The sequence below is a fragment of the Saccopteryx leptura genome, chromosome 2 (genome assembly GCF_036850995.1).
Source record: "Saccopteryx leptura isolate mSacLep1 chromosome 2, mSacLep1_pri_phased_curated, whole genome shotgun sequence".
Lineage (NCBI taxonomy): Eukaryota > Metazoa > Chordata > Mammalia > Chiroptera > Emballonuridae > Saccopteryx > Saccopteryx leptura.
Genome location: NC_089504.1, coordinates 183501265 through 183515032, shown reverse-complemented (window position 1 = coordinate 183515032; position 13768 = coordinate 183501265). Strand labels below are relative to the sequence as shown.

At 54.6% G+C, this 13768-nt stretch overlaps 2 protein-coding genes across 2 annotated transcripts in view; both read right to left on the bottom strand.

The window, feature by feature from the left end:
- Positions 1-12333, bottom strand: part of HOXC4 (homeobox C4) — a 59928-nt gene extending 47595 nt beyond the window's left edge. The window contains exon 1 of the mRNA XM_066369661.1: positions 12237-12333. The gene's annotated coding sequence lies outside the window, so the exon portion shown is untranslated. The remainder of the gene's footprint in view (positions 1-12236) is intronic.
- HOXC9 (homeobox C9) lies at positions 3958-7102 on the bottom strand. The gene is made up of 2 exons (XM_066369663.1): positions 6565-7102; positions 3958-4880 (listed from the first exon to the last, which is right to left on the bottom strand). The coding sequence occupies exons 1-2, from the start codon at positions 7100-7102 to the stop codon at positions 4636-4638; spliced, it is 783 nt and encodes a 260-aa protein (XP_066225760.1). The 3' UTR covers positions 3958-4635.
- Positions 12334-13768: the final 1435 nt, after the last annotated feature.

Below are 13768 nucleotides of genomic sequence, written 5' to 3'. Positions count from 1 at the left end.
GCAGCAGGAGGAGAGGGTCAGAGGAAGACTGTGTCAGGGCTGTAGGTCTCTTTAGGGTCCAGGATAGTAAGGGCACGACAGGGGTCTCATCTATCACCAGAACACACGCTCCAGCCTTGGTCCCAGCCCTGCCTTCTCTGAGCCTGCTCTGCAGTACCGAGCTGAACGAGATGAATTCTGGGTTCCCAGCTTCTGGGTCGCTGGGGACTGTCATAAATACTTTCTCTTCCCTGCCTGGGGAAGGCTCGGCAGGCCAGATCCGCTCTGGGGCCTGCGCCTTATCTTTTAGAGGGCTGGGGGGGGATATCTCGGGAGTTTATGGTCCAGTGAAATCCCTGCCACACAGCTATTCTTCCGGGCCTTTGTGTCTTGGAATGCGACTGTCCCGAGTGTGCCTCCACCAGCGCCGGCTCCGAGCGCTCACCAGTCCTGAAACCCCTGGCTGGACTCGGTTTCCCCTTTGGGGGGGGGGTCCCTGCTTTCCTTTTTTTCTTTTCCTTCCTTCCTTCCTTCCTTCCTCCCTCCCTCCCTCCCTCCCTCCCTCCCTCCCTTCCTTCCTTCCTTCCTTCCTTCCTTCCTTCCTTCCTTCCTTCCTTCCTTCCTTTCATTTGATTGTTTTTTCTTTTATACATAACTGGTCGATTTTGCTTTTGGAGCCTGGAAATAAAAAACCGCAAGCAGCCTCCCTTGCTGGGGAGTCTCTGTCCCTCGCCTCAAGGCCTGCACCGCCCCCCTAGGCACTACGGATTTATGTTCGTTTGTTCGGGTCATTCTGCCTTTTTGTGTTAATTACGCACTGCCTGCTTCGTTATCTCCTCTCCTCCGCAAAGCGATTATTTTCGACGCTCGCCCTCCCGAGCCTCCTGAACCTGCTGCCAGAGCAAAGGCCCATCTCCTGCCGGCACTTGCGATTTATTTACACCTCGCAGGTGAGAGGATTGATTTGCTCAGAGCCAGTAGGGCCAGGCTGGACCCTGGCGCGGGGCCTTCTCGCCGTGGCTTCTCCGAGCCGGGCCTCAAATGCCAGTGCGGCCAGGTCGGCTAGGGGCACCGCCGCCGCCTCTAACATTGAGCAACAGCGCCACCTAGCGTCCACTTTCTCCAATACAATCCGGCCGGGAAAAAAAAAAGCCAACGGATAAAGCAAGCAGGTCCTCAAGCTTGGCCCAAAGGTGGAAAGTGAGAGGAAGGAATTTCTAAATGGGTGCAAGTGCGGTGCGGAGTGGGGGTGGGGGGACAATGTAGGGTGGACCTGGTAGGGAGTTCCCGGAACCTCTGTTCTTTTGTTTTATAAGTCTCGAAATAAACCTTGTCAAAGGTTTCACACTATTCTTTTTATGTCACCCGCTCTTCCCGCATTAAGAGACAGTGCAAAAGAACTGCCCCGATCTTCCTCCTCCCCAATTCAGGAGCATTTCTGGGCTGGGAACACCTCTGCGCACGCACATGCACGCTCTGAAACTCCCGCGACCGCCTGCCCGCCCAAGGCGCGCACGCTAAACTCCTCTTTCCTCTTACCCTGCTTCGTGTTCCGCGCCGCCTACTCCACCGCTGCCCGCCGGACTTTGGGGTGGGACTCTCAACGCGCCCGGCCGTTTGCCCCCTGGTTTGTAGCCCATCCCTCTCTCACGCGCGTTCTTTCCACCTCTCTCCCAGTCACTGAGGTCCTGTTCTCCGTGGGCCATAGACAAAACATTCCTATAATCTGATTTCAAAGGAAAGAGTGTCCACCTTATTTAAACCATAAAACAATTAAGCCCAGACGTCTAGCCAGCTCCGCGCTGCTGTTTTGTTCGGCCCCATTCAGAATTCAGAGCAGGGAGACAAACAGCGCCATAAAAGTGGCATTTCGGTGCTACGGAAATGTACCTATCCTCTGCCTTCCCAAGTGGAACAACCTTTAGGGTTTTGTGATTCTGACAAAGGAGCAGAGGAGAGGTGGGAGGGAAGATTAGGTCAAGGAGGGCGTTTGCTTAGTCTCTCTTTCCCCTAGCTTTCGTTTCTTTCCCCAGCTGTGTGTTGTGTTGTGGTGGTTTTAACTTACAAATTATAGTAAATAAAAATCTAATCCAATTCTGACCTGCAGGCGGTTTAGCTGGTAGTGAACAGTGGGTGGGGTGGGAGTGGGCCTTCTCTGGATCCCAGGCTCTCCTCAGGGCCCTGGAGCCCTGCGGCCTTCCTTCCTGCCCGTAATGAGGCCGGCTCTGGGAGGCTGCAGGAAGCAGGCCCCGCTGACGGACGAGGGGAGGCGACAGGGCCTTAGAGCAGGGACAGCTTGGAAGCTCGGAAAGGCGGCCAAGCTCTCAACCTCTGGACTGGGAGAGAAGCCTGAGTCCCCGCGGTCAGGACCCCAGGCAGATGGGTGCCTTGTTCTCCAATGGGTGCAGAACTGAGGCCGGGGTCGCAGAACAGCAAAATGGCCAAGGGGAAGAGTGAGTAAAGCGAGAAAAGAGAGAAAACTACAGGCAACGCACATTTCAAAAGGACCAAGGAAACAATCGTTTCTGGAATTGAGGAGGATGTCTCTTAAGCGGGAATGAGGAAAGAGTGCTTCAGCTACTGGGAAAACCACACCATTGCTGGCGACTTTTGATTGCTCCATTCAAAATATTATCAAAACAAAATGTTCACCCCTTCTCACCTTCCTCCAGCTCCCAAAATTAGAGTGTTTAATGGAAGGAGGGGGTAGGACATTCAAATGATGGGGAGGGGCTGGTCCCTACAAGTGCCTCACCAATCCTGTAAGGTGATGTAATGGCCTGGGGAGTTGCATAGGGCCTGGGCTCCCCAATAATTTTCTTTTATAGTGGTATACCCCAAGTATTCAGAGCCACACTCTGCACCCTCTCCAGAGTGGGCAGCCTGAGATATTAAAGGGCTATATTTCAGGCAGTCTGAGTCTAATAGTTTCCAGATTGGGGGATTTCCGAGAAAGGGGGCGCTCAGGCAGAGGCATACCCGGCAGCATGTGTCTGCTTCTGATTAGCAGATGAAAACTGCCAGTTCTGGGGAAGGCACTCTGGGGTACAGTGCAGTTGACCAGCCCCACTGAGCTATTATACACACATCTCAACATCCTACACCTGGGGTCCCACAACCACCAGAAAATACCCCATTCCTGTCTAATCCTTGACCAGCTTCCTTGGGCACTGGCCACACCATCCCCCAGAAATGCTGCAACCTCACAGCATAAACATAACCCTGTCACCCACCACCACCACCAACAACATTCAAAGTAAACAATCAAGAGACACAGGAAGATTGAGAAAAAAAGAGAGAACTAGGAGATGGAGAGAGATGAAGAAGCTGAGAATGCCTTGAGAAGCGAAAACAATATAACTGATTATATTAGCTTTGCCATCTTTTGCCTTCCTTCTTTCCTTTCTTGCCTTTCTATTCTCTCCTCCTGCATTTTCCTCTTTTTATTCTCAATGCAGTCCTCAGTGCCTGTCCTGCTCTTTGGGGCCTTCCTCCTCCTCACCGCACACCCTCCCTACTCACTCCCCTCAGCAATTCCTCGAAGCATGGATGCAGCCAGGCAAGAATCCAGCCTGGGCCCTCACCCAGCACCCAACTTTCATCTTCACCTATCTCTTTCCTCCCATCTCATGTACTCATAAATTATTACAATTAATTACAGCCAGGGAAAACCATTCATGCGATGCCCCCACCCCCTGGACTCCACTGAGCTACCAGGAAACTCGCAGGCAGCTATCGGAGCAGGCACAAACTGTACCAGGGCCTAATCTGCCTCCACCCCAGCCCTGGAGCCCTCACCCCCACCCCACCCTGCCTGGAGAGAAGCAGCAGGCACTTGCCCTTCAGAGGTCGAGGGAGCCCCTTCCTGGCTCCAGCCTCCCCCAAAGGATCTGAGCACTTGCCTCCTTCAGGACAGCGGTCTGGGAGCCACAGGGAGGAGAAATAACGAGAACTGGATGCAGTTGGGTTTCTGGTTTTTTAAGTGACTTCGATATATTAACACAGAGCTGTTCTACCATAACAAACATAAGCACATTACAGGACGGACGCTGGGGATGAGAGGAAACACTACTATGTACATGCCAGAGGCGCCGGCCTGTGCCGCTGGACCCAGCCTGCGGCACCGTCGTCCCAGTCCTCATCCCTCAGCTCCTGGGCTGGGAATCCTTATTGTGTATGTGTGTATATCTTTTTTGTACAAAATCTGCAAGCAGAACACCCCAGGCCTGGGGAGGGCTGGCTGGGACCAATATGATACAGGGGGGAAAATAGAAATATAGTAATTCAAGTACTGGCTTCTCTGAAGAAAGGAGAAAAAAATCACATTTGTGTGTCATTTATTTCAGTTGCGCTGGGAGAAGAGAATGCTGTTTCTCTCCCCGCCTCCTGCTCCTCGCTGGGTAGAACTAACTCTAAAACACCAATTTCTCAACACTGAACCCTCCCAAATTGCAAGAGTATCCTTTTCCCCTTCCTTTTTTTTCTTTTTTTTTTTTTTTTTTTTTTTCTTTTTAAGCTGATTGACTTTTCTCTATCTTGTTCTTTCCTTTTCTTTTTCGTGCTCTCTCCCGCCTGGATTGGGATTTTTTGTGTTTTTTTTTTTTTTTTTTTTTTTTTTACCCTTGGCTGTGCCGGGGCAGCAGGCCGGGGCAGGGTTTAGGATTGCTCCTTGTCGGTTTTCTCTTTATTCATCTTTTTCATCTTCATCCTCCGGTTTTGAAACCAGATTTTGACCTGCCGCTCAGTGAGGTTGAGAACCCGGGCCACCTCGTACCGACGGTCCCTGGTTAAATACATATTGAAGAGAAACTCCTTCTCCAGTTCCAGCGTCTGGTACTTGGTGTAGGGGCAGCGCTTCTTCCTCGTGGAGCGGGCGTGGATCCAGTTGGCCACGGGGTTGCCTGGAGGGCCAAACACAGGCAGGGGTCAGTGGAGACCCTTTCCAGACCAGGATCCCTGCCACTCCACCCCCAGGCTTAGCCAGGCTCCCAAAACCCAATAATTGAACCTGAATTTGGACAAGTTTTACTTTAGGAATTTCCCCTCACTCCTTTTGCATTCTGCCTCCTCCCCATCTCCCCCCTCTTCAGTTTCCAGCACATAAAATTATAGGAAATCAAAGCTATCAAAGCCACTACAGTCTGGTCCTCAGCTTCAAGAGTAGTAATTCGAGAATATCCTCATAAAAAGTCCAAATTCCCAACCGTTTCATAGGCCCATAAACGCTTCTCTCTTGTTTTTATTTTTATAGCAAGGTCTCTCTCCTCCCCACTTCCCTCCTCCTTTACCCCTCCCATCCTCCCAGCCCTCGACCAAGCCCTGAAATTTCAGCAGTTGTTTCCTGACCCTGAAAGTCCCTAAACCCCTCACTACCTTCTCCAGTGCTCATCACTCTCTTCACTCTCCCAGTACAACCCTGCTGAGGCGAATTCTCAGGGTGATGCTGGGCTGAGAAAAACCTTCCTCCTCTCCCACAGAGACTGCTGGCCTTGGAAACAGGTTCCCTTATATCTTAGCTTCCCAGATTGGCTTCCAGTGCCCCCCTCCTACCAGCTTCAGGACAGTCTCTGCAGGAGCCAAGCCTCCAATTTCAGGTTTATAGGAGTAGCTGGGGGCAAGAAGGGAAGGCTCAGAGGGGTATAATTAGGCCCTGGCCCCTTATGGGGCTGGAGGAAAGGATTTCCTGGAGCCCCCTCCTGGGACTCCCCTTGATACTTCCTCACACCCAAGAGGCTGCACCCCCCCAACCCCCGCTGTTTCCCTTCTTTCTCCTTTCTCTGGCCCTAGAGCTCCCACCTGCCCCTCCCCACCTATCCCTGCCCTTCCTTGCAACACTCAGAAGGCTCCTGTCTCCCTGATTGGAGTGTGTGTATGTGTGTGAGTGTGTATATGTGTGTATATATAATATTCTAATCTCTTCCCACTCCATTCTGACACCCCCCATTCTCTACCTTTTTTCCTGCAGACCCTCAGAAGAAGACTTTCAAGTTTGAGACTGGGACCCCACTTCTCTCCCCCAACTCTGGAAGTCTGTCTCTCCAAGTTCCTAGGCTGTAAAATCCCCCATACCCCTCACTCAGTGCTCCTGGTAGAGAAGTCCATGGACCTTCTGTTTTATGAATCTCTAGTGGAGTGAAGACCTCCCATGCTGGCTGGGAGATAGGGGTGATTTTTCTCCCTGGGGTATTTCCTCTCTGCCCCTAGTGTCTTCCTCATCTGTGCCCCATCCCACCTCAAACCATAAAATGAACCTCGCCCCCACCCCATCCCCTGGCCCTGTCTTCATTTCTTCGAAAGTAGCAACTGAGCCAAAAAGCCTAGGTTGGGGGTGTAGGGGCCGTGGTTTCTCATCAAAGCCAGCCTCCCTCAGCCCTCTCCCAACCTGGTTCCCTGGGCCCCCTTCTCAGACCTTCCTGCCCCTGAAAGCTCCCCAAGGTAATTCGCTTTTATTGAGTCCTCGCCCCCTCGCCCTCACCCCTCTCCCGCGCTCCCTGCGCCGCTCCGAGGGGTTGTAATCTGGCTCCCCCCGCCCGGCTTCCCCTCCCCTCCCGCGCTGGCTGTAAAGGAAAATTGCTCCCAACTTACTGGGGTCTAGGTCGGCCTTCTCCTCTTTGTGCTTGCTGCCAGCGAGGGCGTCCGCCTCGGGCGAGGGCAGGGTTTGCGGGGCGCGGTCACGCAGCTCCCCGGGAGAGCCGTACATGTAGTCCGGGTAGCTGCGGCCGTCACCCGGACCGCAGTCGGCGCGGCGCCCAGGGTAGGCGTCCGGTTTGAGGGCGTAGTGACGGCCCCCAGCCGGGAAGCTGGGGAAGGAGACGGCGCCGGACAGCGGCTCGAGCCAAGTCCGCATGTAGCGCGTGTCGGCGCCGAGGTGGGGCTGGGGGCCGTACGGGTGGTACACCACGGACGACTGCGAGGGCACGGGCGCCCACGACGTGCTGAACACGGCCGGCTTGGGCGCGAAGCTACAGGACGGAAAATCGCTACAGTCCGGCACCAAGCCGCTGGGTCTGGCAGCGGCGGGGTGCGCCCCGGTGGCCGGAAACCTGGACGCTAGGAGGTCTTCATTGTCGTGAGAGATGAGCGAGTCCACGTAATAGTTACTGATGGGCCCCGTCGCCGACATCGTAACGGGGTTTTACATACATAAGATTATTGTATGAACTGTATATGTACTTTTTATCTGCTCACAGAACAATCAAGGCAGGTAATTATTTTTCCAGCCTTTTCCTCGCAGCTCATTGGTTCTCCAACCCCCACGTGATCGTATTTACCCAAAAATACGGCGCGGATCAATGCGCAGGGGCTTTTTTTCTTGCCTTTTTTTTTTTTTTTTTAAACCTTCTCCCACCCCCTTCTCTGCTGATCCCCGCGACCTGCGTTTTCCTGGGGGTCCGGAACTCTGGACCTAAGGCATCGGCCACCCCCTCAGGACAACTCGTATCTCGTCAGAGAATCCCCTTGCCCATGTCCACACTTAAGCAGATGGCCTCCCGCCCCTACCCCCAGGAGGATTTCTTAGTAGGTTGAAAATTCCAGTCCTCGAAGCCAGGGTTACTGGACCCCCAGGGCCGAACTGGGCGCCGGAGCCCCTCAGGGACGCAGTGGCCGCCGAGGTAGGTGGAGGAACTATTTCTTGACGTAATCCGTCTCTGTCGGCCCCAACGCTCCCGCAGTCTCTGCGCGAGCCGAGATCAGCGATTGTCAGTTCGGAACGTGGCTTTTAAAAATGCGTTTTTAAATAGTGTGTATGTATGTATTTCTTTCAGGAGCATCAGCAGAGAGGGAGGGAGGGTGGGAGGGGACTGGGGAAGCTGCGGTGGAGGGAAGGAAGGAGGGAAAGGGGAGAGTCCCTCTGCCACTGGCCAACTCAGCCCCCCAAACCTGGGGTAGGGGAAGGTCGGGGAAGGCGGTCCGCGGGTGGGAGGGGTAGGGTCTTTGCACCTCATACACCTTTATCGTCAGAAGTCTTCTCTTTGCTTTGGTACAGATATGCAAGCGCCTTTATTTTAAATTTATTATCTATATCTGTTTATCTTTCTTTGCCAGCTTGAAGAAGTGGAGAAAAGATCTACACAGCTTAAGTGGGGCGACCCCATCCCATCTTCCTGCTCATTCTCTTTTGCCCTCAATTCCATCTCTGCGACACTCTGCCCCCCCAAAAAAGAAGTCACCCCTGGGTTCTGCCAGCAGAAAGCCAGGGTGAGAGCGGGCAAGGCAAGAGAACGACCTCAGTCGTGGGCAAGTAGCTTGTTTTTACGTCCTTCAATAAAAATTTTATGAGGATCATTTGATTGTTCATAAATGTGTCTTTCATTAAATAAAATTGTAGGCTGTTTTTGGAATGAGAAAAAAGCATCGGAGGAATGGGAGAAAGCAGTTTCTTTGGGGTCAGACACAGGAATTCTGGAGGAGCAGCGTGATTGTAGGGAAGATCAGACAACTAGGATTGCTCCCCCCCCCCAATAAGTTGCTTGCTACCCTCCTGTGTGAATTTGGGATTTGAAGTCCAGCCCTCTTGCTTTCCATCAGACTGTCCTATGGTGGTTTAGTAAAGGTGGGCTTTAAGCAAGCAGGAAATTCTCAGTAAGGGTGCAAAAGAGGGGGCAGGAAGGTTGGCTGGTGGGAAAGAAGAGCAGGTGATATCCCTAGAGGCAGATGTACGGAGGCATGGCAGAGTGAGTTTAAAGGAGGTGTGCAATTTCAGGATCAGAAAGGAAGAGTCCCAATTTGCGCTAGAAGAAACAGGCAGAAGCTGAAGCTGAGAGGAAGGCTCTGAGACAGCAGGGAAGAACGAGGCTTCCCAGATCCAAGATCCCTGCCTTTCCTTTCTTTCCCACTCCTGTCCCCAGGAGGGGACTAAACGCCAGGGGTGGGGGCACAGGCTGGTTTTCTCCTGCACCTAGATTGACCTGTCTCCTTTTGGGAAGAGAAGGGCTAGAGAGGGGTGTCCCAGAAAGTGTGGTATGTGTGTTGGAGGGGGGAGAAAAGTTGAGGAGGGGAAATAGATCTGAAGTCCAAAGCACTGACCCCAGCTTTCAAGGCCCCCTCTCCAGCCTCTGCTCCTCTCTCTCTCCAGTTCTTTCCCTTTCGGCCAAGCGGGGCTGGGATTTCAACGCAATGTATGGGAGGATGTGAGAAGTGTTTGGCTGGGGAGAGCAGACCCGGGGCCTCAGCCTCCTCACCCTTGCTCTGATTATCTTCTCCTCCCCCAGACTGGACTGCTTTGGAAAATTCAAATTACAGCAAGAAAAAGAATATCTCTTTGGCCTCGATGAAGTTGGGTTAGCTGTCAATCAAAAATTCTCCCTCACTAGTTCAAGGAAAAGACAGGAGGTTCCTGTCCCCCTGCCGAGGCTTTCTCCAAGTCCTTAGTGCTGTCAGCACCTCCCCCCAGCCCTGGCGGCTGAGGACCCTGCCCAGCTCTTGGGCGGCTGCTGGCAGACATGTAGCCTTTGGCGGGCCCGGGGCCAGACTGTGACCAAGATATCAGGAGACAGAGCCTGCGAGAGACAGAGCCTGAGAGAGACTGAGCTTGAGAAAACCTGAGACAGAACAACTGAAACACAGGGCGGCAGCCCATAGAGAGGAAGGAAGGAGGAAAGGAAAGAAGAAAACGGAGGATTAGGATAAAAAAGGAGGGAGGGGAGAATTAAAGAAAAGAGAGGAGGCAAGATGAAAAGAGATAGGATAGCAGAGAATGGAAGGCATGCAGAGAGCAAGACAGAGGAAGGGCGGTTATAGGCAGGCAGGACGGGTAGAGAGAGAGCTGGCGGAGCAGCCATGGCATTGTGCAGTCCGATTGCTTGCCGGGACAGGCTCCAAGCCTAGCGGCCACTTCTGTCTGGACACAAAGGAGGAAGAGGCCTCCTCCTGCTCTTCCTAGCGACCTGCTTCTGTGGGTACACTAGGCTCCTGGGATATAGGACCCCATTTCAGCCTAGACAGCCAGCCAGGCAGCTGGGGCTGAGCCATGCTCTAGTCGAGGAGCAAAGAAGACATGATGAAGGAGAAGGTTTCACACCCTGCTCCTTTTGCATCTTCAGCAGGCAACAAGGCACATCTGCACCAATCTCAGTTTTCTTTGAAGAGAGATGCCCATGAAGACCCTTTTTTGTGGGCCTCTACTCTTTGAGAGAGCCCTTCAGCAGAGTGGCTGCAAACAGATGCTTGTTTCTCCCCTATCCTCTTTGGCCACTACCTTCTTTTCAACTCTTGAGGAGCCTGCCCATCTTGCCTGGCCACCCGGCAGAGGCAGCAGCAGCAGCAGCAGCGGGGATGCCAGGATCATCCTGCCCACCCTCCCTGCTGCTGTCAAATTCCCTGTGAAACTGAGGGGAGACTGTCACCTGAGTTTTAGAGCGTTAACTGACCTTCCCCACTCAGGCATAGACTTAGCTATGGATCAGGAAGTAGGCCTCGCCCACAGCCCCCTCCCCACAAATACCCCATTTTGCCTAGGCCTAGCTGAGAGAGGCAGCCTTGGGGAGGGGTGCTGGAAGACACTGGGAGCTCCTGAGTTCAACAGGCCCAGGTCCCTGTGGTTCTACAACTGCATGTGGCTTATACTTCCATTACCTGCATTTCAAGGTAGAGTGGCAGGTCAGGGCTTTAAAGCAGACCTTCAGGCTCCCATCAAATCCAGGCCTAGAAGGTAGGAGATACAGGGATGTGGGGTCACCAACAAGGAGGTTTTCTTCCCAGGTTTAGTTACTCCTGCTGAATCTCCTGCCAGATTCCAAGACTTCCTTTTACCCCCACCACTCCCTTCAATTTCTCCCAGTGCAGATGGGTCAAACCCAAGAGACTGGAGGCTACTGGGAGTCCCTGTTGGGGAGGGGGTAACCCCAGCTTTGGCTGGCAGCTCTGCATTTACTCTGGTTCTTAGAACTCCTCTCCAACCCTAAAAGATTTCACTGGGCACAGGAGAGCCCCCTAAGGGGGAGGGACAGCCTTACTCCACCACCTCAAACCTGAGCAGCTGCGACCAGAACCAAGGTAGTACCGCCGTGGGAGGGACAGAGAGGCAGACAGGTTATAGAGTTACCCTTCTCCCCTTGCCCTGCGCCTCCTTTTTAGTGATTGAAATTCCCTCCGGTTCAATCCACACCGTCAAGTTCGGATTAAATTTAAAACAGGCCCTCCGCGGTGCTCCCAGTGGGCTATCCCGGCCGGCACAGGCAGGGAACCGGCTCCCGGGTTCGTCAGCACCGCCCGCGCCGAGGAGGCTTTGCTCCATTTGCTTTCATTTTCCTTATCCCTCTGAAATGGGCTCATTTCACCTCTTCGCTGCCCTCGCCCCCTCCCCGCCCCTCCCCGGTTCCCCTCTCCTTTCCCCCCTTCTCTCTCCTGATCCCTCTTTGTTGGGAAAAACACATCCACACACGACCCCTCCTTGCTAAGGCCCGCGCTGGAAGCAGAAGCCGAGTTCTCCGGGCCTGCCGCGAGGAGACGCGTCCGGCCCCCGCCCCACGTGGGCATCCGGGAGCCTTCCGCTCCTGCGGTTGGGCCCCTAAGCCCAGCAGGAGTGAAACCCCTGGGACCTGTGAACGTGGCCCTCTCAACGCCACGGCCTGCACTCCTGCCGCCCCGGCCCCGCAGCAAACGGGGCTGTTTCCGGCTCCCCCGACCGGCCTCGTTTCCCGGCTGGAGGGGAGGGCCCAGCGCTAGGGGTGCTCTCTGCCTGGAGCCCCCGTGGCCCTGGGCGCCTTGTTACCTGATCCTTATGTGATGTGTGTGTCGCAAGGAAACTTGCAGTGACTTTGGAGCCCAGACTGAGGAAGCAGAGGTGGCGAAAGGAGAGACAATACGGGTACAATTAAGGGGCCAGAGCCCTAGTCTCTCCCCGCCCTCTGCCCTCCTTGCGCGACTGGGATCTGTCTGGCCTCCAACCTCAGGGCAACCCGCGAACCTGGAGCCGAAACACAGCCCGTGGCGGAGGGAAGCAGAGAATTTGGCTTCCAGGAGGCTGGAGTCAAGCTCCCTTCCAACTTGGGGGCGCAGCAATCAGCCCTGCTGAGTTGCAGAGAAGCCAATGAATGAAAATGCACATTCCCACAGATTTTCCCGATTTTTTCAGCCTTTGGAAGGAGAGCCTAGGGCTTGAGACGTCTCAGACAGACAGACAGACAGACAGGCAGGCAGGCAAACCGCAACTCCAAAGGCAGACTGACTCACAACATGAGTGTGAGCATAAAATCAAATACAGGTTCAACATTCCCCGGGGCCTCTCTGCCAGGCCCCGGGCACCGACCTCCTACCTTCTCTCCCCTCCAGGGCGTTGGGCGGAGACCTGGAAGACTCGGTCCCTCCTGCTTGGTCCAATCCCGCCTTGGGAAGCGCCTTCGTTACCTGCTCTTCGGCTCCCCACGGCCACAGATGCCAGGCAGCCGCCTCCGCTCCGGGAGGAGAGCCGCCGCCCTCCTTCCCGCCCTCCCTCCCTCCCTCTCTCCCGCCCTCGCGCGCTGCCGCTCACGGGCCCTCCCGCGGGCAACCTGTTCTGGATCAAATCCAGGTATCTCCGAAAGAGAGAAAAAAGAAAAGACCTCTGATGTGCAAAAGACAGGGAAAAGGCCCTCAACTGCATTTACTTTTCATGTTCTGAGCCCGAGTCAGCCTCGGTTCCCATGTTCTGGCCGCGGTCCTGCCCTGCAGAGGGGGGCGAGGCCCGCTGCCTTGCCCACGCGGAACGCCGCGCCCCACGCACTGCGCGCCACACAGACTCTGGGCCACCGCCCCAGGCAGCCCGTACACTACAGACCTCAAGGTCCTTCCTACAGACTCAACATCCGGCTGTCCGTCTGGCCCCGGGCCTCCGCCCGGGAGCCCGCTCCACTCCATCTGCGGCCAAAGTCCGCCCGCAATCCACCTAGCCTGTGCTCTTGCGCCCGGCCTGGACACTTCTCCCAGCCAAGGCGCCCTCCAGGGCGTACTTCGGCTGCATTCCTGCCCCCGGGCTGCAAACAACCCTTGCACGGGACCCACACAAAGCCCTGTGCCCCGACGCTCCCATCCGCAGCCTCCCATCCCCGCGGCCGCTGCCCTTCACCTGTTTCCGAAAGGGCTGCATTTCCCCGTGGAGGCCAGGCGGTGGGCCTGAGCGGAGGGTGCTGGGGAGCAGAGGTCCCGGGGAAGCCACAGAGGATCGGCCGGACTAAGCCAGAGGTCCCGCAGCCGGCGAGATATCTCAGAGACCAAGGCTCTCCTTGGCGAGGTCTTGCCTTTTCCTCCTTCTCCCACAAGTCTTAAACAGTCAATGCCGAGAATTCAACTCTATAAATCCTGCTTCTCTTTCCCATATCATAATTAAAAAAAAAAAAAACCAGTAGGGGAGGTTTTAACTTTTATTGCGATTTCTGGAGTTGGGCTGTGGAGCATATATTAAGTTTACGCTTATGCGCTCTCGGCGGGGAGGGTCCTTTAAGAAATAAAAATCCATCTTAATATCCGCAGACGAGAGAGATAATTTTTCCCCTCCGTTTCACGCTGTTTCTTCTGAAGACTCCCTTCCAGCGAAGCGAATAAATAATCACCACCACCCTAGCCATGATCCATGGCCCCAGGGCCCCAGGGCGGGCACTGGCCACCAGACTGGCCCTCACACTGGTCATCACCTTGGCCCTATGAGATACTTGCCCCATTCACCAGGATTCTTTTGGGGTGGACAACCAGACTCATGGCTCTGTGACCCTCCCCCCCCCCCATAAGCTCTCGGGCTCTGAAACGGAAATGGAGGCAGAGAGACCCAAAGCACAGAAGTCCTTCATTGGTGAATTTCGGCCCATTAGGGACC